General features: G+C 42.4%; 1 protein-coding gene across 1 annotated transcript in view; it reads right to left on the reverse strand.

Moving 5' to 3' along the window:
- Positions 1 to 486: 486 nt before the first annotated feature.
- igsf11 (immunoglobulin superfamily member 11) overlaps positions 487 to 27,627 on the reverse strand; it is a 171,368-nt gene continuing 144,227 nt past the window's right edge. The window contains exons 5-7 of the mRNA XM_078408685.1: positions 16,011 to 16,133; positions 9,069 to 9,216; positions 487 to 2,842 (exon numbers count right to left, since the gene is read on the reverse strand). Of these exons, the coding sequence (XP_078264811.1) occupies positions 2,425 to 2,842; positions 9,069 to 9,216; positions 16,011 to 16,133 (689 nt within the window). The 3' untranslated portion in view covers positions 487 to 2,424. The remainder of the gene's footprint in view (positions 2,843 to 9,068; positions 9,217 to 16,010; positions 16,134 to 27,627) is intronic.

Consider the following 27,627-nt stretch of genomic DNA (forward strand, 5'->3'; position numbering starts at 1 on the left):
ATTCCTTTTCTCCAGAGATGCTGCCTGACCCGCTGAATTATTCCAGCATTTTGTGTCTAACTTCCCTTCTCCACAGTTGACTCCAAATCAGATAAACAGATATTACTTAGTTTAGTTTAATTTAGAGATACAGCATGCAACAAGTCCGCGTCGACCAGTGATCCCCGCACACTAACACTATCTGACATACACAAGTAACAATTTACAATTTTACTAAGCTAATTAGCCTACAAACCTGTACGTCTTTGGAGCGTGGGAGGAAACCGGAGCTCCCGGAGAAAACCCAGGCAGGTCACGGGGATAACGTACAAACTACGTACAGACAACACCCAGTCAGCATCGAACCCGGGTCTCTGCCGCTGTAAGGCAGCAACTCAACCGCTGCGCCACCGTACTGCCCAAACAAATTAAAACAAAATCAAAATCAAGAAAAAAATCAATATTTTGCATACTAATTTGACTTTTATTGTTAAACAAGTGTACAAGAACCAAAAAGACCAGGTTGCTGAATCTGGAGTATTTTAAAGGATTAGTCAAATAAATGAAAATCAAGTGCAAACAGCAGGAAATTTGTGGCATTTTTGACAACATTTTTTGTTCAATTTTCCCTGTAATTGATTTTCACTGACCAGCATTCTTATCCCAATGACACTGGGTTTATTTTCAATCTAATCTCCCGGGCTACTGAAGGAGAACTGTCTGGCGATATGAAAAATAAATGTAAAACCCAGGATCTTCGACTTGTTTAGAAGCTGGTGTGCTTCGTAACTTCTGGGGAAGGTCTTTTGGCACTGTTGTCGCTAGCAACCTGCAATATTTACAGAATATGGGAGGACGTAGAACTTCAATCATTTTCAAACATCTTTATAGCACAGTAGTCAAACGTTTTATGTCATTAACTGAGGCAGAGCTGATTAGCTGAAATCAGTCATCATTCCCTGTTCAGTACTGAGATGCATCGGAAAGTGCTGACAAATTAACGGGATTTAGTAACAGCTGCTGATCTCTCTTCCACATTGATAAAAAGTGAAGATCTTCTGCTGGCTGACCAGAGCTCTACAATATCGAAAAAATGGGGAAAACCTGGATTTTTTTTAGCATGCTGCAATTCCCAACACCAGAATTCTACCTGACCAGCAATGGTCTTAGATACCAATAAAAAAAATGTAAACATAAGTAAGCATTCCAACACAAGTGTAACCTAATCTCTTAATAGTGATCGGGAATCAATTCTTCTGTTAGTAATTTTTCCAAAACTCCAACAAAATGCCAAAGAATCTACTTCAGTCATTCTAAATTTACTTTCCCTACAACAACCATCTTCTTGAATGTTGTCTTTAAACAAAAATAGTGGAAAATGCACAGGTTTATTGCTCCACAGAACAATTAAGACGTTAGCATGTACAGTCCTCATTAATTAAAGATAGCATTCAGTGTTTTCATTCCATTCTTAAGTATTTTCTTCTTTGTTTCACCTCAGCAGTTTGGTCTTCTCATGGCCAAGGTTGCCATTGTTATTCACATAGAATCATGCATCTTCAATTTCAAACAAGTGTTTTCTTTTCCTTTTGGAAAATTTGTACTCCCATTTTTGTTTTCCTTGAACCTTATGTTGATGTGTCAATGCCAATTCACAACTTTATCCCAAAAATAAGACTTCATATGACCACTTTAGCAAATGCAATGCACTGTGAACTCCAGCACATTTGTAGAAAAGAATGGTGGAAGAAAAAACCTCAAACTTTCCTCTTCAAAGAAAACCATACTCTTCCAAAATCAGATCCAGTGGATGAAGTTGCACTTTTCTGCAACATTGCCGCCCATTTCAGTGCACTTGAAATAGCTGAGTGAGCCTCTGGAAACCAGTTGTTCATTTTCCAAAACTAGCCTAACACATCTGAATATTACCCTTCGTTCAGTTATTTTCCCTGCTGTAGTTGCAGGCTTCTGAAGGTTAAATGATGCGAGGCATTCACCCTTCGAGATATTCTTGCCAATATTCCTCCAGGTCTCTCGAAGGGATGCAATCATTTTTCAAACATTGATTCAGTCGTCCATTCATTATTAAGATGATGCACTCCAATCACATACCTGGTTTATTCATCTTCAATTTCAAACAAGTATTCTTTTTTCCTTCTGGAAAATGTGTACTCCTGTTTTCTTTCCTTGAAGCTTGTGATGGTGTGACAATGTCAACCCACAGCTTTATTCCAAAACTAAGACTTCAGAAATGTATTAATTTAAGACAAAACACAGTTGTAGAGAAGTCAAACTCAGGCAGCAAATGGCTTTGCTTTTATATATCTCACTGATCAAAAATCCAGTGAGAAAGAGCATGTTTACACTTTATACATGAAAAAGATCAGTCTACATTTGAGGCTTAGGTCACAAGCAAATGCCTTCTTTCTCTGAGTGAGATGCTATCTACACCAGTGACCCGGCCCTATTCTGTGCGGGTAACATGACTGGTATGCCGCCCATCCGTTGAAGGTTTGCATGACTTACAGTGTAGTGGTGTTGTGGAGGTGTCTTACCACCAAGAGACCCATTGCATCTTGCTAACTTTTGTGAAGATGGAGATGAACTTGTGGTGATGACCTTTGGGGTGGGGTGATGGCTCCCATTTGTATGCAGTCGGTGACTTTGTGGTTGACCGCTCGACATCGTCATTGAGTGGGGCATGTGACCATTGTATCGATTGAACGTGTTAGATACGTAGGTCGGATTTTTCCTTTGCCAGTAGTGGGCACTGTACGTGTTTGCGGAAGCAAGAGTATCATTCTCTGAGGAACCATCTTGATGGAAGCCTTTGATGGACGATGATGGTGGGATGTCATCCTCCCTGAAGAGAATATTGATTACAAATAATCAGATATTGATAAAAATATTGATAATAATAATTTTGAAATCAGATAAAATAATATTGAACCTGATGTAACTTAATTTTATGTTAAAAAATAATGCAATTATAAGTATGAACATTTTATGTATTTAACGAGTCACATGAAATTAAAATTTAATCAACTAATCAGATCATTGCATTGATCCCACGCTGGAAATGACCAGTCTACAAATTCAATATTCCAAATTGTGCTCCTATTCTATTAGTCTCTTTGTGCAAGTGGAGCAGCAGAGGTAATTTTCCTCATGTGTCACTTGTTCTCTATATTTTGTTTGTACTGCAGGTGGAAATCAATCACATTAAAACTCCCATACAGAGAAGGTTAGCCTTTTTCATGGTATCATTGTGCAACTAACACAGCATATAAAACATATTATCAAGAGGGATCCGACCACACATTCACGTACATCCTACCCAGAGCACCCACACCATGTACACACTCGCGCACACACCACACACTCTCGAGCGGGCAGACCTCGAGCAGGCACACACTCGAGCATGCACACTCACGCACCCACAAAACAACAGTGCATTTTATTTATGATTAAGAAATAGTAACATAATTCATCCAAATTAAACTTAATTCCATTTTTTTAAAAAAATCATTGTTTTACACAATAAACCATTTAGCCTTTAGGTTAATTCCACTGTGTGTTGATTGCTATGTTCATATTCTGCAGATTTAGAACAGATCTTGAAGTAAATTACACTAATATCTTCTCCAGAGTTGCCTAGCAACTTGGAAATCCAAGTGGATCCAGCACTAAAAGTCTGGCCTACTTTCAAACCCACAGACAAGTTGTGAAAGCATAATCTTTTGATCATCTATTTGTCTCTTTACCCTGACAATCAGATATTTATGAAGTTATACTTTCAAGACACGACTATCTTCAAGGTCACCACTAAATCGTACGCTGCCCCTGCTTGGGAAGAATATTGCGATGCTTTCATGGTGGTTGCTGCAAAGTGTTGCACTGGTTCAATGTGTAGACGCAACACAACCTTGCCCACAGGTGATGAGGGACGGGTAATAAATGCTGGGATCGTCAACAAACCCCGTATCCTGTGCAGGAGCACAAAGAATGCAGCATGCAACATGGTGATCCCGTGAATAAAAGCACGTCTGTGTACAATCTGTGAAAATCAAATCTATCTCCCACCACTGCATTCATGCTCATCATTCAAAATATTTTAACCAGTTTAACCTTGCATTTCCAAATTGATTTTTTAAACTAAATCTTGTTTCCTTAATTCACCAACTTTAACATGACTGTAGAACTGAAACGACAGCCATGGAGGACAAAGACTCACGTCAAAACATATTCTGTAATCTCTCAATCCTCATAATTCAAATTTTGTACAATTTTTGGAATAATAATTAGGGCCGTAGATTTTTAACTTAAAGGATGACTAATGCAACTGCTCTGACCTTCAAAATGAAAATTACATTCATTCATTTAACCCAATAAATCAGGTGCTTTGCACAATGGAAATAGAATGAAAAAGTGTATTTCAATAAATTTCCATCTTCAGAACTTAATAGGAAACAATAAATTTTAGATTACCTTACCTGATGTCAATCACAATGTAATACTGAAATTCTCATTCAAACTTCTTGCAATCACAAATTGTTGAAGGAAAATTAATTCCGTAGCAATTAAATTGCAAAATCGGAAGTGTCAGTATTGCAGCTCAGCAAGGGGAACTATGGAGGCATGAGGGAGGAGCTGGCCAGAGTTGACTGGAAAGATACCCTAGCAGGGAAGACGGTGGATCAACAATGGCAGGTATTTCTGGGAATAATACAGAAGGTTCAGGATCAGTTCATTCCAAAGAGGAAGAAAGATTCTAAGGGGAGTAAGAGGTGACCGTGGCTGACAAGGGAAGTCAAGGACAGTATAAAAATAAAAGAGAAGTATAACATAGCAAAGATGAGAGGGAAGCCAGAGGATTGGGACTCTTTTAAAGAGCAACAGAAGATAACGAGAAAGGCAGTACAGGGAGAAAAGATGAGGTACGAAGGTAAGCTGGCCAAGAATATAAAGGAGGATAGTAAAAGCTTCTTTAGGTATGTGAAGAGGAAAAAAATAGTTAAGACAAATGTGGGTCCCTTGAAGACAGAAGCAGGTGAATTTATTATGGGGAACAAGGAAATGGCTGACGAGTTGAACAGGTACTTTGGATCTGTCTTCACTAAGGAAGACACAATCTCCCAGATATACCAGCGGACAGAGGTCCAAGGGTGACAGAGGAACTGAAGGAAATCCACATTAGGCAGGAAATGGTTTTGGGTAGCCTGATGGGACTGAAGGCTAATAAATCCCCAGGGCCTGATGGTCTGCATCCCAGGGTACTTAAGGAGGTGGCTCTAGAAATCATGGACGCATTGGTGATCATTTTCCAATGTTCTATAGATTCAGGATCAGTTCCTGTGGATTGGAGGGTAGCTAATGTTATCCCACATTTTAAGAAAGGAGGGAGCGAGAAAACGGGAAATTATGGACCAGTTAGCCTGACATCAGTGGTGGGGAAGATGCTGGAGTCAATTATAAAAGAAGAAATTGCGGAACATTTGGAGAGCGGTAACAGGATCATTCCGAGTCAGCATGGATTTACGAAGAGGAAATCATGCTTGACTAATCTTCTGGAATTTTTTGAGGATGTAACTAGGAAAATGAACAGGGGAGAGTCAGTGGATGTAATGTACCTGGACTTTCAGAACGCCTTTGATAAGGTCTCACATAGGAGATTAGTGGGCAAAATTAGAGCACATGGTGTCGGGGGTAGGATACTGACATGGATAGAAAATTGGTTGGTAGACAGGAAACAAAGAGTAGGGATTAACGGGTCCCTTTCAGAATGGCAGGCAGTGACTTGTGGGGTACCACAAGGCTCGGTGCTGGGACCGCAACTATTTACAATATACATTAATGACCTAGATGAAGGGATTAAAAGTAACATTCGCAAATTTGCAGATGACACAAGGCTGGGAGGCAGTGTGAACTGTGAGGAGGATGCTATGAGGATGCAAGGTGACTTGGACAGGTTGTGTGAGTGGGCAGATGCATGGCAGATGCAGTTTAATGTGGATAAATGTGAGGTTATCCACTTTGGTGGTAAGAACAGGAAGGCAGATTATTATCTGAATGGTGTCAAGTTAGGAAAAGGGGAAGTATAAGGAGATCTGGGTGTCCTTGTTCATCAGTCACAGAAAGTAAGCATGCAGGTACAGCAGGCAGTGAATGAAGCTAATTGCATGTGGGCCTTCATGACAAGAGGAATTGAGTATAGGAGTAAAGAGGTTCTTCTGCAGTTGTACAGGGCCCAAGTGAGACCACACCTTGAGTACTGTGGGCAGTTTTGGTCTCCAAATTTGAGTAAGGGCATTCTTGCTGTTGAAAGCTTGCAGCGTAGGTTCACTCGGTTAATTCCCGGAATGGCGGGACTGTCGTATGTTGAAAGACTAGAGTAACTGGGCTTGTATACTCTGGAATTTAGGATGAGAGGGGATCTTATTGAAACATATAAGATTATTAAGGGATTGGACACGCTAGAGGCAGGAAACATGTTTCCAATGTTGGGGGAGTCCAGAACCAGGGCCATAGTTTAAGAATAAGGGGTAGGCCATTTAGAACGGAAATGAGGAAAAACTTTTTCACTCAGAAAGTTGTAAATCTGTGGAATTCTCTGCCTCAGAAGGCAGTGGGGGCTAATTCTCTGGATGCTTTCAAGAGAGTTAGATAGAGCTCTTAATGATGGCAGAGTCAGGGGGTCTGGGGAGAAGGCAGGAACGGGGTACTGATTGTGGATGATCAGCCATGATCACATTGAATGGCGGTGCTGGCTCGAAGGGCCGAATGGCCTACTCATGCACCTATTGTCTACAATGATGACACAGGCAGCAGCATTATCTAAAGAGATGCACACAGAAGCATGTGCGGATGCAAACATCACAGATGGGTGGCACACTGGCACAGCGGTAGAGTTGCTGCCTTACAGCGTTTGCAGTACCAGAGACCTGGATTTAATCCCGTCTATGGGTGCTCCCTGCACGGAGTTTGTATGTTCTCCCCATGACTGTGTGGGTTTTCTCCGAGATCTTCGGTTTCCTCCCACACTCCAAAGACGTACAGGTCTGTCGGTTAATTGGCTTGGGTTTGTATACTTGGTATAAGTGTAAATCGTCCCGTGTGTGTGTGTCGGCTTGTGTTGATGTGCGGGGATCGCTGATCGGCGTGGACTCGGTGGGCTAAAGGGCCCGTTTCCGCGCTGTGGCTCTAAACTAAACTAAAGATCCTCAGCGGACGTGGTGGTGGAGGAAAGGTCACTGATGAAGCAACTGATGATGATTGGGCCTGCGGTACTGGCTTGAGGGTATATTGCATTGTCTGCAACCAAAATAATTGCCTTGTGTGAATCACAACTGCACAGACTTCTACCAGCTCTTGATGGGCAGTGTGTGTGTGTCACTACACTCCAAGGAACACATTTAAGTGCTGAGCAGACCACACTTCATCGTATGCTTCCTTCAGCTGCAAACAGACAAGCAGGTGGTGCAAGCTGCCTTCTGTCCAGACACTGCATTTTGCATATTTACTTCCATCGTATTTGCATCAAAAACAGCTCACCCCTTCGTCTGCAGCTTGGCTAACGTTGGCAAATATTTAAAATTCAAATGGAAGACTGAAATAATATTTATTCACCTTTGCGGCCCTAAGAACGGGCACTGCATTAGCTCATTTCTGGCCGGACGTTGTGCAAAGCTCATTAGCTGCTGGCGTGCAGCCAGCTTTGTGCTGGAAGGCTAATCATTCTAACCCCATAATATTGGGTGTCTTTAGCTTACGTTTGCTTGGCCTCGGTTACCTACTGCTTCCTCAGCAGCTTTTGCTGGATCACAATGCTGAGGCCTATATTGAAATGAAGATTAAACACTCGTGTAATACAAATAGGATGGACATTAACTCGCTGCAGTGATGAATAAGAAAATGAAAATTGTGGGAAATGGCCTTTCATGTTTGGTGGAAGGTGCCTAGCTGATTGTCAGGGTGGCAGGGCAGGTTATTTTAAGACATCATTATTGGGTATTCTCGTAGCTTTTTTCACGACCTAGGGACATCTAGAAGCTTTTTACAACAGGCTGAAAGAATTGGAGGAGCCAATTTCCAACGAGCAAGATCGCAAAGTAGAACAAAGATAATGATCAGCAAAGACACCAGAGAATGCAGGGAGATAGTTGCAGAATTACAGAAAAACTGCAGAAGGAATGTCCGGTTGTCAGAGGTGAATTTTTGGGAGTCATTAAGTTGAGGCCCTGGATGCTGATCACTTTGTATATCAAAAATCTAATAGAACTACTCCACAGTGGCACAGTGGTAGAGTTGCTGCCCCACAGCGCCAGAGACCCGGGTTCAATCCTGAGTATGGGTGCTGTCTGTACGGAGTTTTATGTTCTCTCCATGACCCTGTGGGTTATCTTCGTGCGCTCCTGTTTCCTCCCACACGCCAAAGACGGACAGGTTTGTAGGCTAATTGTTAAATTGTTCCTCGTGTGTAGGACAGTGTTAGTGTATGGGGCGATCGTTGGTCGGCACGGACTCAGTGGGCCAAAGGGCCTGTTTCCGCAATGTCTCTCTAAAGTCTAAAGTTTTGTGGCCTGCGTTCAAATCCAGGCCAACATTACAATTACTGAGAATTATTTCCCAGGTTGTTTGAGGCTGAGAAACGTTTATATCCAGAGTGTAGAAACAAGAAACTGCAGATGCTGGTTTACAACAAAAAAAACACACAGGAGTGGAGTAACTCAGCAGGTCAGGCAGCATCCCTGGAGAACATAAACTGGTAACGTTTCGGGTAGAGACCTTTCTTTAATTCTGAAGAGGGGTCCCGACCTGAAACGTCATCTATCCAGGTCGTCTAAGGATGCTGGCTGACCTGTAGTAGATTAATAGGTTAGACAACACCTATGAAAACAAGAACAAAATTGCTATGGAAATGATCAATCAGAATCATTCAAACTGAAGTAGGTTCCCGACCAGAAAACATCACCTATCCATGTTCTCCAGTGAAGCTGCCTGACACGCTGAGTCTTTAAAATATTTATATCCCATGAATAGTGCAGCAAAAATGCCACATTCCACATGTTTTAATGTCAGAGAGTACTGACCGTATCTCATTAGGGATCTCTTCCTCTTCATACTTGTTTTTGCTTCTCCGGTAAAACAGAATGACAATAATAGAAATGACACCAAGCAGAAGCACCAGGATTCCAGTGACCACAGCCCCAACTATGATTCCAACATTCTGGAAATGTGCTGTTGAAACAAAAGAAGAGTCTCAATTTAAGGTTATTTCCCCTTTCGACACCCATTTAACTGTTCCCTGTTGAGGGCTTCCCACACTCTCCAAATTAAAGGAAAGCTAACATCAGAGAACTGTTGGGTAGGTGTGATGTTACCTAAACCGACATGGAACATGCTGATAGATACGAGACAACTGTGCAGGTACTCCTTGACTTTCTGATAAACCATTCACATTGAATGTTTTGGACTCTACTGACAAAGTACAATGATGGAAAATGAGGGCTTGTGACCATTTCATCGATGCAGCTTCCACTTCCAGGTTCTGACTTATCTGTAGACTTTAGAGATACAAGCGTGGAAACAGACCCTTCGGCCAACCAAGTTCGTGCTGACCAACAATCATCCCGTACACTAGCATTATCCGACACACTAGTGGCAATTTACAATTGTTTACCAAAGCCAATAAATGCACAAACCTATGTCTTTGGAATATGGGAGGAAACCAGAGCACCAGGAGAAAACCCACGTGGTTACAGAGAGAACGTATAAACTCCGCACAGACAGCACCTGTGGACAGGATCAAACCCGGGCCTCTGGTGCTGCAAAGCAGCAGCTCTACTGCTGCACCACTGTGCCGCCCCGAATGCTGCAGCTATATCCTGCAGATACATTCTGAAATCGGCAAGAATGCCCCAGCCAACATCTTTGACACCTGGCAAAGCCTCCTCCCCATCTTTGTCCAGTGGAACATGTCATTGAAATATCCCTTTGACCTTTGAGAACCATTAAACATGAAGTGAAGGTATGGGTGGCATACTGGTGCAGCGGGTAGAGCTGCTGCCTCACAGCACCAAGAGATCTGGAGTCGATCCTGACCTCGAGAGAGAGAGAGAGAGAAGTCTATGTGGAGCAAAGATAATAGAGCAGAGCAAGATAGACCACCCAACCCTAAAAAACATAGTATGTCATGGTGCCATTTTAGTAGGCAGAAACTTGCAGAAACATTTAAAATGAAAAATAACAAAAATCTGTGAATTGATGGATTAGATATATTCTACATTTTTATGGTATCATCACACATACTGTTCCCCCAAAACACTGACAACACTACGAGAGGCATAGCAAAAGGCGGGTTTTGCTTACTAAAATGGCGGACGTTCCACTCCTTTGCGTACTACACTTCAGTAAAGGCAATTTCGACGGAGTGGTCTATCTTGCTCCTCTAGTATCTTTGATGTGGAGTTTGCACGTTTTTGCTGTGACCGGAGATGTCCTTCGAGTGCACCGGTTTCCTCCCACATCCCAAAGATGTGCGGGCTTGTAGGTTAATTGGCCTCTATTATAGACAATAGACAATAGGTGCAGGAGTAGGCCATTCAGCCCTTCGAGCCAGCACCGCCATTCAATGCGATCATGGCTGATCACTCTCAATCAGTACCCCGTTCCTGCCTTCTCCCCATACCCCCTCACTCCGCTATCCTTAAGAGCTCTATCCAGCTCTCTCTTGAAAGCATCCAACGAACTGGCCTCCACTGCCTTCTGAGGCAGAGAATTCCACACCTTCACCACTCTCTGACTGAAAAAGTTCTTCCTCATCTCCGTTCTAAATGGCCTACCCCTTATTCTTAAACTGTGGCCCCTTGTTCTGGACTCCCCCAACATTGGGAACATGTTTCCTGCCTCTAATGTGTCCAATCTCCTAATTATCTTATATGTTTCAATAAGATCCCCCCTCATCCTTCTAAATTCCAGTGTATACAAGCCCAATCGCTCCAGCCTTTCAACATACGACAGTCCCGCCATTCCGGGAATTAACCTAGTGAACCTACGCTGCACGCCCTCCATAGCAAGAATATCCTTCCTCAAATTTGGAGACCAAAACTGCACACAGTACTCCAGGTGCGGTCTCACCAGGGCCCGGTACAACTGTAGAAGGACCTCTTTGCTCCTATACTCAACTCCTCTTGTTACGAAGGCCAACATTCCATTGGCTTTCTTCACTGCCTGCTGTACCTGCATGCTTCCTTTCATTGACTGATGCACTAGGACACCCAGATCTCGTTGAACTCCCCCTCCTCCTAACTTGACACCATAATTGACCGTAGTGTGTCTAGAGTGGATGCGAAAGCGGGATCAACTAGAACTAGTTTGAACGGGTGACTGATGGTCAGGGTGGACTTGGTGGGCCAAAGGGCCTGTTCCCATCCGGTAGTATTGCATCAAAGATTCATACAGCGTCATAATGAGACGGCCTACAGAGAGGAGGTAAAGGCACTAAACAGCTGGTGCCAGGAAAATAACCTCTCTCTCTCTCAACGTCAGCAAAACTAAAGAGATGATCGTGGACTACAGGAGGCAGTGGGGGAGTGGACACCTCCCCATCCACATCGGTGATGCTGAAGTTGAAAGGGTCAGCAGCTTTAAGTTCCTCGGTGTGCACATCACTGAGGGCATTTCCTGGACACTGCACACGGACACAATAACAAAGAAGGCCCATCAATGGCTCTTTTTCCTAAGACTGAGGAAGTTTGGCATGAACGCCAGCATCCTCACAAACCTCTACAGATGCACCATCGAGAGCCTGCTGACGGGCTGCATTACAGTCTGGTACGGGAACTGTTCTGCCCACAGCCACAAATCACTACAGAGAGTGGTGAAGACGGCACAGCACATCACTGGCAACTGTCTCCCGGCCATTCAGGACATTTCCTACCGGCGGTGCCTGTGGAAGGCACGCAGCATCATCAAGGACCACAGCCACCCAGCACGCAGGCTGTTCTCCTTGTTACCGTCAGGCAGACGATACAGGAGTATGGCTGCGCGTACCACCAGACTTAAGAACAGTTTCTACCATCAGACTTCTGAACTCAAACACATTTCAAATCATATATGTTGATTATTTTTAATATTGTCTTTTTACCTATTTTTAATATTGTCTTTTTACCTTACTAATGTCATTTAAAAAAAATCTTATTTATCCTTGGAATATTACTGCTGAGGTGACCCGTTATCTTGTCAAATACATTTCATTGTACCGTTGACCCTGTGCCAACCTACATATGACAAATAAAATGTATTATTATTATTATAAATAGACCCTTCAGCCTAACTTGCCCATGCCGACCAAAATGCTCCAAATATGCGAGTCCCACCTGTCCACATTTGGCCCATATCCCTCCAAACCTTTCCAATCCATGTACCTATCCAAATGTACTTTAAATGTTGTTATAGTACCTGCGTCAACTACCCCCTCGTTCCATATACTCATCACCTTCTATGTGAAAACGTTGCTCCTTGGGTTCCTATTAAATCTTTCCCCTCTCACTTTAAACTTATGTCCTCTGGTTCTCGAATCCCCTATCTTTCAATCAATTTAATTAAAAAAAATTAGGAACATGAAAGTATAAAAAATTATCTGGAACACCAAATAATACTAAATTTTAAATTATAAAAGGATTTTTTTTTTAAATTGACTTGGTTTCCCATTTGCCAACCATTCTTTTAGTCTGCCATCCAAATTGAAATAGCTTCAGCTCTAGAATCTGTCAGCAAGTCCTGGTTGTCTGCCTTTGACAAAGCCTTCCCAAATATTCACGCCTTTCAACCATTTAAAATGCAAAACAGTGGGACATCATCCAATATTTCTCGAAATTACATTGTACAGCATAAATTTTGCAAAAGACACTTGTAGAGACAAGTTTTTTGTATAATATTGCAAACAGGGTTTGTTGTAGAAGCCTTCCTGGAATTCTCTCCCACCTACCATCACAATATTAGCGTGACATTTCCATTTTTCACATTAGCCAGCCTGTAATGTCTCTGCGAAATTGCCTCATTAGTGTCAATTAGAGAACTGGGAGGTCTGTGCTGTGGACCCGTGTCCCCAGAGAACAGAGTTGTGATTGCCTGAACTAATTTCACTTTGGACCATTAACAACCATGAAAGGGGTGACTTTCATTCCATCAATGTGGCTCGGAATGTCACATGCCACTAAACGGTCCCCTCACTGATAATATTTTTTCAGATCCGATGACAACCAATGAATAACAAACAGCAGACCTTTTTAAAATAGAATTTTTAAATGGTACATTTCATAAATACTTTTGATCGATTCCCAAGTGTGTTGTTTACATGATAACCTTAACAGCATCTAATAGACCGGAGCTCTATCCATCTTGGCAGAAACAAATGCTAATTATTTCACCACTTGTGTGCAATCTTTAACCTTTGTTGTTTTTGAGCAGTTTCATAATGATAGCCACAACCTTTATGCTCTTTCTTTTCGTCTGTTCTGCTCATTTCCATTGGAGATAATCTCATATGCTTAGCTCGAAGCAGTAAAAAAACAAACTGCTGGAAAGCTCGTGCAGCATCCATGGAATCATTGGGATTTTAGGTCAAAACCATGCATCAGGATATACTTGCTCATAGCTCTACATCTGTTTATTTCCTACACTGTCAGACACTACATTAGCATCTAATTTGGGACACTGGTATTGAGGGTATCCAGAATCAGGGACAGTTTCTTCCCAGCTGTTATCAAGCAACTGAACTGTTCTCTCACCAACTGGAGAGTTGTCCTGACCTCCCATTTATCTTTGAGAAAATAACTGCAGATGCTGGTACAAATCGAAGGTATTTATTCACAAAATGCTGGAGTAACTCAGCAGGTCAGGCAGCATCTCAGGAGAGAAGGAATGGGTGACGTTTCGGGTCGAGACCCTTCTTCAGACTTCTTCAGTCCCATCTATCTTTGATCGATCTTTAACCAAACTTTACTGGATTTTATCTCGCACTAAACATTATACCCTGTATCCTGTATTTATTCTCCATCTACCTCATTTGAAACCTTCGAGCTATCTTTAATCGAACTTTACTGGATGTTATCATGTACTGAACATTATTGCCGTTATCCTGTACCTACCTATACATGGCGAACGGCTTGGCTGTAATCATGTATAGTCTTTTTGCTAACTGGATAACATGCAACAGACAGCTTTTCACTGTACCTCAGTACACGTGACAATAATAAACTAAAGGGAGTAGCGTGGCAATAGTCTGGTGTGAGGCAACTAGATAAAGGGGTTCCCTGAACAGAGCTGTGATGTTGGCAGGCAGTGAAAAAGTCAGCAAACTTGGAAAGCGTAAGTGAGAGAGAGTTCATGGATGCATCAATACCATTGAGTTCTTCAGATTGAGCAGAACAGAGAAACAGTCACACAGAATAGGACAATGCAGTATTGCTGCAGGTGGCAGGGCCAAGGGCGTACTAGACGTGTATTAGCACTGCAACATCTCACGTAAGCACACGAGGGAATCCTTGAAGGGTCATTTCAATCTGATGCCAGAGGTGTTCAAGAGCTACAAATGTGCATGTGTAATCAGGGATTAGGCAAGACATCTGGCAAAGGTATTGGCAAAAAGGTGCAATACCCAGGCCTTTTAGGATTGTGAGTAGAATTCAGAAAAACATCTGGTTTGATTTGCAGTAGTCTTTCTTTTGTTCCCTAATAGATTCAGACTCCAAATCAGGACTGGAGCACACTTAACTGGTACTCCTGACAAAATCGATGGGGGGGGTCATAAGGAATAGGAGCAGAATTAGGCCATTCGGCCCATCAAGTCTACTCCGCCATTCGATCAAGGCTGATCTATCTCTCCCTCCTAATCCCATTTTCCTGCCTTCCCCCCATAACCTTCGCCACCTGTACTAATCAAGAATCTATCTATGCCTTAAAAATATCCACTGACTTGGCCTCCACAGCCTTCTGTGGCAAAGAATTCCACAGATTCACCACCCTTTGACTAAAGGCGGGACCCAGCGGGGGGTCGTCGGGGGGGAGGGGAATAGGTCTGCTGCTACGTACAGCCGCAGGCAGTAGATAGGAATGTTCAGTGAACTTTTATAACTTTGTCAGTGTAAGACACGTGGCGGCATTTATTTACTGCCTAGGCGAGGTCTGTTGTATGATTTTACCAAGCAAAACAAAGCATTTCACTGGACCTAACTATACATGACACTAAAGTATCATTGAATTACTGAATTGAATCATTGATACTTTGCTGCATGTCGAAGCAAATGAGCCGTTTAAACCAAGGTGCTGTGAACCTGTCGAGATGGATGTGCATTCTGCAATGAGATAATGGTAAGGATCGGTCTGAACGAGTTCAAATGTGACCTTGGCTTTATTACCTAAAGCATTACACAGCTCATTTTCTTTTGCATCAAAAAATATTACTCGGATTTGGCATAGGTTTAGTTGTTTAAAGATACAGTGCAGAAAGAGGCCATTCGGCCCACCAAGTCCACACCGACCAGCGATCCCCACACATTAGCGCTATCCTACACACACTAGAGACAATTTACACTTGTACCAAGCCAATTTACCTACAAACCTGTACGTCTTTGGAGTGTGGGAGGAAACCGAAGATCTCAGAGAAAACCTATGCAGTCACGGGGAGAATGTACAAACTCGTACAGATAGCACCCATAGTCGAGATCGAACCCGGGTCTCTAGCGCTGTGAGGCAGCAACTCTACCGCTGCGCGAGATTTACAAGATAAATATTATACCCTATGTGGTTTATGAAATGTTTTAATTCTTGCCAGATTTATAAAGTGGCTGAATCCTCTCAATGCTGAGATGGCTCATGTTTAGATTCTTTCAGCAACATTTAGTTTCCCGGTTGGTCTTGGATGGGATGTAATGATAATCGTGTACAGGTCAAATGGAATTCTGAACACACAGGAGGGGGAAACACAAGTTATGTGTGTTGCAAAGAGCGGGCGATGACAATGTACTTACGTGCGTTAACCTGGAGATCAATGGCACAGATGTGGGATCCCATCACATTGGTCACTGTACAGCGGTACAAGCCATTTGTCGCAGAGCTGATATTCCGGAGAAACAGTGTCCCTCGCGACTTATCTTGAAAAGAAACATTGAATGTGTAAACAAAATCTACTGATATTTAAAGACCATTATTAAAGAGTTGTAAGTTCATAAGTATTCGGAGCAAAATTAGGCCATTTGGCCCATCAAGTCCACTCTGCCATTCAATCATGGCTGATCTATTTTTCCCTCTCAACCCCATTCTCCTGTCTTCTCCTGTCTTCTCTCCATAACCCCTGACACTCTTACTACATCACCTGACTCCACAGGTCACAAATTAGCTGCTGCTGATGACAAAATAAAAGTTGCAAATTAAATAGAAAGCTACAGTGCATTCTACTTAATTCAGATGAGATCAGTTGAACTTGGCATCACGTTCGGCACAAACATTGTGGAACAAGGGGCCTGTTCCGCACACTGTATCTTCCCCTTTGCTCTATCTATTGTACTCGAGTTTGACTTGATTGCATCTATGTATTGTGCATCTGATCTGTTTGGATAGCATGCAAAACAACGCTTTTCATTGTACCTTCAATGTGGAAAAAAACCTATGGACACTGGAAATACTGAAAGAAACAGCACCTCCATTAGGGCAGTTTTTGTTTACACAGAGGGTGGTGGGTGCCTGGATCACGCTGAAACTAAACTAAACTAAAACAAGTGTGGCTGCAGGGAATGGCAGCCTCCACACCCTATTAATGGGCTGGAAGAGACAAGGCCTTGCTCATATTTTGTTTGATAAAGCACCTACAAATCATCTTGCAACATTTATCCAGAACAGAGGCGGTAATGGATAGAAAGAAGTTTGCAGTTGGATGCAGCACATTGTGCACAAGGTTCTTGTCCAGCAACAGGGCTTTGGGAGAAGGAGAAGTGCAGAATAAGCAATCACATATAGGCCTCTGGTCAATATGTAGTCTAATTTCCCCATGCGTATTTCAGACACTGAACCCCACAGAGATTGGTTTCAGTGCTGATATGGTACCAATGGAAACGGCCATGCTTCGATTTGCACTATTGAAAATGCTGCCTGTGTGCATCTGCAATTTTGGACCTCTGAGAAAAAGAATAATTATTTTAAAATGCGTATTTTCTATGCATGTATCAAGACACGCATACCTGGCTTCCGTGCAATTGTAAATTGCCACTACTCTGTAGAATAGTGTTAGTGCTAGTGGTGCAGCTCAGAACTATACACTAGCATTTTTTCAGTGTGCATGCATATCTCTGCAATACTGATATCCATAATAAGGATGGTTGTTTACTCTACTTTAGTTTAAAGATACAGCACGGAAACAGGCCCTTCGGCCCGCCGAGTCCATGCCAAATCGCTATCCCTGCACCCTACCTCTACCCGACACATTAGGGCCAATTTAAAATCTTTACCGAAGCCAATTAACCTACAAACGTGTGCGTTTTTGGAGTGTGGGAGTACACGTAGGGAGTACCTGGAGAAAGCCCAGGCGGTCACGGTGAGAGCGTACAAACTCTGTATGGACAGCACGCGCAGTCTCTGGCGTTGTAAGGTAGCAACTCTACTACTGCGCCGCCTGCTTGAGCCCAGAAAATTAACAAGGGATGGTTATCTGGATTTGGTATAACTCAAAACGTTAAATATCGTATCACTTGCCTGGACTCGTAAGTGTTTGTAAGTTAAGGATTTGTAAGATAACTCAAGGGGCTAAACAGCAGGCATCTGTCGCCATGGGAACAGGACCTACACCAGCAGCACAGGGGATCCCAGCAAGTAAGTCACCCCTTTCCCAATCAGTCTAGGGTTATCCCCACTGAAGCAAGCAGGGAGCAAGCGGAGCTGGACGTACACAAGAAAATTTGAATTACATTGATATTTTCCTCAACATTTAATATCTACTAGTTGGAACCAGGTTATTAATATCTTCAAAATAAAATTTCAAGAGAAGAGTCTCTAGATAACTTAATAACTGGTCCAACTTTTTCCTGTCCTATCTTTCTATATTTTATGGCCTGGTGTAATTTTTATGGTTGCTTCAATAATTTAAACTCTTGTTATAATGTTATGTACTGCTTATTTATTGATAAGAACATCTCGAACCAAAAGTTGGGCAAACCAGCTTGAGTGGGGAGAAAGGTCGTTAGTTAATTAATCCACTCCACACTCGAAAACAAATGATATAATAAATAAAACTGCAACAAGTTGATTTTGTCCTTGTGATAGAGGGGCATTCATTTATCGTGGACAATAAAACCCTTTTTTTCCAACACTTGAAACCTCTAAGCTTCCCCCTACATTTTGAGGGTAAATTTTGCAAAGGTTTGCTTCCAACATGGAGTTCACCTGGTCAGGGGCACAGTCAAGAGTCGAGTGTTTAATTGTCATACGTACCTACAGCAGAACAATTACATTCTTATTTGCAGCAAATTCTTACTTGTGTTACAGGCATGTAACGTAATACACGTAATATATAATAAACAAAAAAATTATAATAAAGTAATAACCCCAGTACTAGTGCAAAAAAAAACAAGCTGAAATAATTTGAGCAAAAAAAGACAGTTCATAATTTAATAAAAAGGAATTGCAGATGCTGGTTTGTACCAAAGAAGGGTCCCGACCCGAAACGTCACCTAATCATTTTCTCCAGGGATGCTGCCTGACCTGGTGATTTACTCCACCATTTTGTATCAATCTACAGTTCATAATTCATCAGGTAGTGTTGTATAGTGTTCAAGAGCCTAATGGTTGTTGGGAAGAGGCCGGCCATTCTTGAACCAAATGGTCAGGGTTTTCAGACTCCTGTACCTTCTTCTCGATGGTACGAGAGAAATGAGAGTGTGGCCAGGATGGTGTGGGTAAAAGGTAAACACAAAATAAATATACCCTTTTGTTCACCTCATAATGACTGCCCTATCCCTGCCAATTTCTCTGATCGTGTAAGGCACAGTGCTGCCCTTAATCCAGGTCCACACTTGCAGGATCATCAGACATGTCCTGGGCCTCCTCCACTGTCAGAGTGAGGCCACACGCAAATTAGAGGAGCAGCACCTCATATTTCACTCGGGCAGCTTACAACCCAGCGGTATGAACGTTGATTTCTCTAATTTTAAGTAACGCCTGCCTTCCCTCTCCCCCCCCCCCCACCCTTGTTCTCCCACTGTTCGCATCCTTGTATCCCTTTGTTATAACCTTTTCCCCAGCCAATAATGGGCTATTATGGGCTCCACCTTTCCTTGGTTGTCTGTTACCAGCCCTGCTTTGTTCTGGTCTTTTCTTACCTCCAGTTCCCTCCCCCTTACTTTCAGTCTGAAGGGTCCCCGACCCGATCCTCACCCATCCTTTTTCTGCAGAGATGCTGCCTGACACACTAACATTGTGTCTATCCTCATGCCAGGCAAACCTGTCTTTATTCCAATCTCAGCTTCACAAGCAAGGCAGTCACACCACGTTCTGAGCCTGGCTTGCTACCAGCCTTTTTACCTCAGGGATGTTGCTTCATATGCTGGTAAATGTCATCACGGCATTAAATTTACAAGCCACCAGTGATGAATGTTAAATCTGTCACATGGCTGTCCAAAGATGTGTTGATTCGTGACAAAAATCTTGTCCAATGGAGACAGGACATTTATCACTTTTCCCTGTAGAAAGTAGGCATCAGCTGTTCCTGCCATATCGTCTTTGCCAAATGGCAGGGCTCCCAGAAGTAGAGCATCCTATACAGTGCATTCAGAAAGTATTCAAACCCCTTCACTTTTTCCACATTTTGCTATGTTACAGCCTTATTTTAAAATGGATTAAATTCATTTTTTATCATCAATCTACACACAATACCCCATAATAAAAAAGCCAAAACAGGTGTTTAGAAATTTTTGCAGACCCTTTACTCAGTACTTTGTTGAGGCACCTTTGGCAGCGATTACAGCCTCAAGTCTTCTTGGGTATGACACTACAAGCTTGGCACACCTGTTTTGGGTCATTTCTCCCATTCTTCTCTGCAGATCCTCTCAAGCTCTGTCAGGTTGGATGGGGAGCGTCGATGCACAGCTATTTTCAAGTCCCTCTAGAGATGTTCGATCGGGTTCAAGTCCGGGCTCTGGCTGGGCCACTCAAGGACATTCAGAGACTTGTCACGACGCCACTCCTGCGTTGTCTTGGCTGTGTGCTTAGGGTCATTGTCCTGTTGGAAGGTGAACCTCCGCCCCAGACTGAGGTCCAGAACACTCTGGAGCAGGTTTTCATCAAGGGGTCCCTCTGTACTTTGCTCCGTTCATCTTTCCCTCAATCCTGACTAGTCTCCCAGTTCCTGCCGCTGAAAAACATCCCCACAGCATGATGCTGCCACCACCATGCTTCACCGCAGGTATGGTATTGGCCAGGTGATGAGCGGTGCCGCTTGGCATTCAGGTAAAGAGATCAATCTTGGTTTCATCAGACCAGAGAATCTTGTTTCTCATGGTCTGAGAGTCCTTTAGGTGCCTTTTGGCAAACTTCAAGCGAGCCGTCATGTGCCTTTTACTGAGAAGTGGCTTCCGTCTGGCCACTGCATCATAAAGGCCTGATTGTTGGAGTGCTACAGATATAGTTGTCCTTCTGGAAGGTTTTCCCATCTTCGCAGAGGAACTCTGAAAAGCTGTCAGAGTGACCATCTTGGTCACCTCCCTGATCAAGGCCCTTCTCCCCCGATTGCTCAGTTTGGCCAGGTGGCCAGCTCTATGAAGAGTCCTGGTGGTTCCAAAGTTCTTCCATTTAAGAATGACGGAGGCCACTGTGCTCCAGACCTGCAATGCTACAGAAATTGTTTAATACCCTTCCCCAGATCTGTGTCTCGATACAATCCTGTCTCGGAGATTTACGAACAATTCCTTTGTCTTCATGGCTTGGTTTTTGCTCTGACATGCACTGTCAACTGTGGGACCTGATATAGACAGGTGGTTGCCTTTCCAAATCATGTCCAATTAATTCAGTTTACCACTGGTGGACTCCAATCAAGTTGTAGAAACATCTCAAGGATAATCAATGGAAACAGGATGAACCTAAGCTCCATTTTGAGTGTCATAGCAAAGGATCTGAATACTTATGTAAATGTGATATTTCAGTTAGTTCTTTTTAATTATTTTGCAAAAATTTCTAAACACCCATATTCACTTCTTAATTCTGGAGTATTGTGTGTAAATTGATGATAAAAAAATTTTTTTAAATCCATTTTAAAATAAGGCTGTAACATAACAAAATGTGGAAAAAGTGAAGGGGTCTGAATATTTTCAGAATGCACTGTGACTACGAGAACTATGGTCAGTTTTAGTAGCGGTTTTCCTGCTCACTGAACAGGAGTTTCATGGCACAAGATTTCCATTATACCTGTACTTGCGCAGATGACAATAAACACGACTTGAATTAATGACACAGGGATGGGAGCCACCTGGAGAAATGTTGCCCTGCACTGACGGGCCGTGAGAATTACATCATTCCAGTCAATTAGCTGGAAGCTTGGCTTCATTCATCAAAATTTTATCTTACGTCAAATTACACAGTCAGACTTATTTCAAAGAATGATGTCTGAATTCTCACCTATCCTTATCTCATACCTTTTGTCTTTTCATCACTGCCCTCTGTCCACCATCTGCCCAGGAACCCCCCCCCCCTCCACCCCCCCTCCCACCACCCCACCCCCCCCCCCCCCCCCACCACCACCACCACCTTCCAAGCTTTGCCTTGTCCCTCATCTCTTCCAGCTTTCTCCCTGCCCCTCCACCCCACCACAATTAGGCTGAAGGGTCCCAAGCCAAAATATAGCCTATCCATGTTCTCCAGGGAACTCCAACAGTTCATGGCTGGGATGAACGAGAATAATCCCAGTCAATCGGCCTGCCCAATCGGCCCACTCATAATCAGCCTTTTGTTTCACTTCCAAATGTGGTTGACAAATAGCAGGCTCACTCACTCCTTGCTATATACACAAACACACAGGGAATAACCAACTTTCAACTATCATATCTTATTTGAACAGGTCATCGGTTGATATCTGGAGCCATTTTGTGTGACCGTTTAGTGCTCGAGGTATTTCTGCTGGAAACCAAGATAAGCTCGTAAGCCGATGGTAATGAGTACAGATAGTGAAAGGACGTGGGCTTTGCAAAACTGCAGTCAAAACAAATCAAAAGCAATTCTACTTTGTAATTTTACATTTAGGACTGAGGTCTCCAAGGAGGTGAGCCACATGTTAACTGTGGATAGTAATTTAATTATCGATAATCTTTTAGATCGATTTGCCACATTGCACGATTGCTTTAAAGTAAATGAATGCTTACAAGATCAGAAATGTATATGTGGAACTGACCTGGGCCCACAGAAACCCATGAACCCGACATCAATCCAGGCCACACTTTGTTACAAGAAAGTTTGTTTCAGAAGGAGTAATACATTTGAATATTTAGGCTGATTGATGTGAAAATCAGGGGGTTTATTATTGGAAACTGTGGAAATGCAGTCTAATTAGTAAAAGTAAATCAACAATTTTTTTTTTTTTAATGAAAAAAATTTTTTTTTTTAAATCACAGCAAATATTGACATGGGTCAAACCCTTTCAAAGGACTGTCTTATAACTAACGGTCTTTATCAATTTTTATTCCTGCTTTGTTTATTTAAATAGTAATTATTGACTATGCCATTAGAATCCTCGAAGCAGTCTGCTGCATCATGAAACTGAAGTGACATTATTGAAAATAATTTAACCACACTTCAGTGATTTTTGTCCTTCACACATTAAGTACGTCGGCGTCTGCACATTTTCAAATCAAATCCTTGGCGAGGCCATTTGAATTAAAACAAAATCACTTTAAAGTGCAGAAAACAAGTAAGGTGAATGTATCCAAGTCCTGGAAGGGCCATTGATAGTGAATGCACTGGGCTTAACCCACTGCCTGGCTCACTGGCTACAATTCCAGCAGGCCTATGCCCCTAGTGATATCTAGTAATTTCATTTGGGCGGCACTGTGGCGCAGCGGTAGACTTTCTGCCTTACATTGACAGAGACCCGGGTTCGATACTCTCCACGGGCGCTGTCTGTACGGAGTTTGTACGTTCCCCGTGACCGAGTGGGTTTTCCCCAAGTGCTGTGCTTTCCTCCCACATTCCAAAGACGGACAGGTTTGTAGGTTAATTGGCTTTGGTAAAGATTGAAAATTGTCCCTAGTGTGTGTAGGAGAGAGCTAGTGTACGGGGATCACTGGGCGGCATGGACTCGGTGGGCCGAACGGCCTGTTTCCACGCTGTATCTCGAAACTAAGCTAAACTAAATAAACTAAACTAAAGATACCTGGCATGGTAGAACTAGCTCCAGGCAGTGAGCCAGCCTCACTCAGCCAAAGACATATCAACAATTTCAAATAGATTAAAATAATTAAAATAAATGTATAACATTAAAATAAAACAACACATCTCATGACCGTTTACAAAAGTGTCAGTGACCCGTTTAAGTGATTGGGGCTGTGGTTTATATACCAGTACTCCCTGATGCAGGGCTGAGAAGCTGGTTGCAAAGTGCATCCTCACCTCTTCTTCAGCACTTCACTGCTCCAAAGCAGAGATACATGCGAGAACAGCAATGGGGTAGCAGGTAAGGCATTTTACCCTCATGATGCTTCGGAGGTGTGCATGTGTGGAAGAATAAGGGGCATGTGTCGGGCGTCTGAGACAACCAGACCACAAAATGACCGACGGTCAGTGCTGCCGCAAGAAGCAATCGACTGTAGACAGGCATGATTGGGCCCGTTCACGTTCAGTCCTCACCAACTCTTTTCTGAATTCCTGAGTTAAGGATGGGTAGCTAATGTAATCCTAGACTCTTGCCAACATCCTTGGAAGCCGTCCACTGTGGCTGCTTCATTTGCCACAGAATGCCTTTAGCCCCAGGTCAAGCACGTCCTTCATCAGGAATTTAGACTTTAAGAGTACAACGTGGAAACAGGCCCTTCGTCCGCGTCGACCAGCGATCACCCCGTACACTAACACTATCCTGACACACTAGGGACAAATAGGGCGGCACGGTGGCGCAGCGGTAGAGTTGCTGCCTTACAGCGAATGCAGCGCCGGAGACTCGGGTTCGATCCTGACTACGGGCACTGTCTGTACGTTCTCCCCGTGACCTGTGTGGGTTTTCTCCGAGATCTTCGGTTTCCTCCCACACTCCAAAGACGTACAGGTGTGTAGGTTAATTGACTGGGTAAAATGTTAAAACATTGTCCCTAGTGTGTGTAGGATAGTGTCAATGTGCGGGGATCGCTGGGCGGCGCGGACTCGGTGGGCCGAAGGGCCTGTTTCCGCGCTGCACCTCTAAATCTAAATCTAAAAATCTAAATTACAGAGGCCAATTGAACTATAAACCTCCATGTCTTTTGGATGTGGAAGGAACCTAGAACACCCAGAGAAAACCCAAGCAGCCAGAGAGAGAACGTACAAACTCTGTACAGACAGCACCCGTGGGCAGGATCAAACCAGGTAGCCAGGTTTCAGGAGCTGTAAGGCAGCAACTCTCCCGCTACACCACTGTGCCGCTCGACTATATTAGTGTGGAACTAATATTTATTGCTGCCTCTTACACTGCCGCCCGCCTCTTAAGCAAGGCCAAGTTCCAATGAATTTATGCCATACAACATAATAAATTGGAATGGGCTCCCATCAGAAGAAGCTGATGGATGGTGATCAGTATTTGCCATATGGATTTTGCAATGGGATGTGTCAACACATTGACATTGGAATGAGAACATGTTCTGCAATATTAATAAAGAACATGGGTGAAATTACCCTGCCTGATATTTTTTTAATCAAGTAATAAAATCAGTGAAAAGTAATGAAATTCCAACCAAATAATTTAACTACACAACCATTGATTCAGAATTTACTGTACAAAATGAGACCATTTGGCCTTTTGTAATTACATGACTTCTTTGTTAAAGCAATGCAAAAACTAATCACACTGCCATGTCCTTTTTGCCCATAATCCCCTAGTGTACTTTATCTAATTTTACCTTATAAACATGTTGCGAGCCCAACTTTTCCCTTGGGAATGTGTTCTGTGCAAAAAAGGTTGCTCTCATCCTCTCTCCTCCCTCTCACATCGTTTGCCTCCACCATCTCCTCGCATATCTTACTGGGCATCTTCTAAAAATGCATACTCTCCACAACTACAGCATTCTTTTTAACTCCCTATTCCTTTCATCGGAAATCTATTACATTTACAAAAATAGGCACAAAATCCTGGAGTAACTCGGCAGGTCGGGCAACATCTCAGGAGAAAATGGATAGGTAATGTTTCGGGTCGGGACTCTTCTTCTGACTGATACCGATTGCTTTTTACCATATTGATTGTCTTTGATTAATACCTGATATTAACAAATAGCATGCACATGGATAGAAACAGTCTAGGGAGATATGAGCCAAAGGCAGGGCAATTGGGATTTACTTAAATGGGGCATCTTGGTGGGTATGAACAAGTTGGGCCAAAGGGTCTCTTTCCGTGCTGTGTGACTCTATGACTCCATGATCTGCTTTTCTAAATTACAATTAATTTTATATCACGCTGTGCGGTAAACACTGAAAATAATAACAGGTGTCATTAAATCATGCGTGATGCATCAGGATTATAACATCACAGATTTCTCCCATCTTTTCATCCCCGAAATCACAAGTCCTTTCAACAGTGCATAAATAAAGCATCTTGGAGATAAGGGAGATCAGTATCCGATTTTGAAACAGGCGATCAGGAGACCAAAGCATCAATAACTGAATAACTCCAGGCTGCATGTTAGGTCCAGGCCCTTTGGAAGTAGCATAAAATACAACTCGGCAGGTGAATAATATTGATCGCAATATATTAGATTGATATCACACAATTTTTCCAGGTTGTTTTCCAAGAGCAATTTCAGGCAACTCTGCCTTTGTGCTTTCCTTTCTGGTTATTTCCTTCCCTGAAGAGATTAAATTCCATCTGGGGCCTTGGCAGTGTGAATTGCATATGATGCATTGCAAATAGTTGACTTAATGGTCCAAATGACCTTTCTCTCTCTCTCTCTCTCTCTCTCTCTCTCTCTCTCTCTCTCTCTCTCTCTCTCTCTCTCTCTCTCTCACTCTCTTACTTGCCAATGATTTCTGTTCTTTCCGTTTTCTTGCTGCATATGTGGCATAATTTTAGAGGCCCTAGCAAATCGCAGAGAATTATTTTGTATTCCTACCAATGTTGATATTTTTTTAATGCAAGATCACCAAACATTGAGCAGAGATTTTCAAGAGGTGACAGCCCTCATTCAGGAAATAAATGTTCTCCTTGTAAACGCACTTCCACTGTATAAAGGACCTTAGACTGCAGGAATTTGCTTCATTTGTTACCCTTAGCAGCAAGAACCAAGAGGTCTGAAGAGGTGAACAACAATGTCCCATGCCAATGTACTAACTCAATACTGGAATCTATAACTGTTATGTTAATGTAGCTTCCAACTAAGAATAGATTCTGAGTTTATCACTATTCACCATGATCTCTTCCTATTTTACGGATCCATTTCATTATTCCTTTGATTAATGTTGTCTGATCTTTTCTTCCCCAGTCATGGCTTCCCCATTAATCTTTGTCATTTGTCTTGTTCCCATTTGCAAAAATTTACAGCAACAATGTTTTTGCACAGAACACAATGTATTTATTTTTAACAATATTCCCTATGCTGCATTTCAAAACTAAAGGTCTTGTCGGTTAAAACATCACAATGTCATATATATTATATATATATATTATATATATATAATATATATATATATATATATATTATATATATATATATTATATATATATATATATTATATATATATATATATATAAAGGAGGCAACTATTTTACTGTGATTATACTTGAACCGTGCACTTAATCATCATCATTATTAATTAAATAGCTAAATTCTATAAGATACTGCACAGGGCCAGATATAATATTCAAAACGTGATATTTGAGATTTTGGCTTTGAAAGTCTTCAGTTAACAATGTATAATCAGATAAATAAGGTTTTATTTACAATTTACTAATTGGAAATTGCTCATTCTTACACCACAAAAACCACTGTCTGTATATAAAACTCAAAAATATAAAAATATGTTTAATTAGACAAGTTATAAAATCAGACCATGGACCTCATGGCACGGAGGTAGAGTTGCTGCCTTACAGCGCCAGAGACTCGGTTTCCATTCTGACTACAGGTGCTGTCTGTACGGAGTTTGTATGTTCTCCCAGTAACCGTGTGGGTTTTCTCCAGGAGCTCCGGTTTCCTCCCACATTCCAAAGACGTACAGGTTTGTGGGTTACTTGGCTTTGATAAAAATTGTAAATTGTCCCTAGTGTGAAGGATAGTGCTCGTGTACAGTGATCTCTGGTCGGTGCGGACCAGGTGAGCCCGGAGGTCTATTTCCCCACTGCAACTCGAAAACTAAAGACAAAAATCACCCTGTGCTTTATATAAAGCTCATAAATTCAGAATAATAATTACAAAAATATGCTTATCTAGACAAGTTATAAAA

Source organism: Rhinoraja longicauda, chromosome 12 (genome assembly GCF_053455715.1).
Source record: "Rhinoraja longicauda isolate Sanriku21f chromosome 12, sRhiLon1.1, whole genome shotgun sequence".
Taxonomy (NCBI): Eukaryota; Metazoa; Chordata; class Chondrichthyes; order Rajiformes; family Arhynchobatidae; genus Rhinoraja; species Rhinoraja longicauda.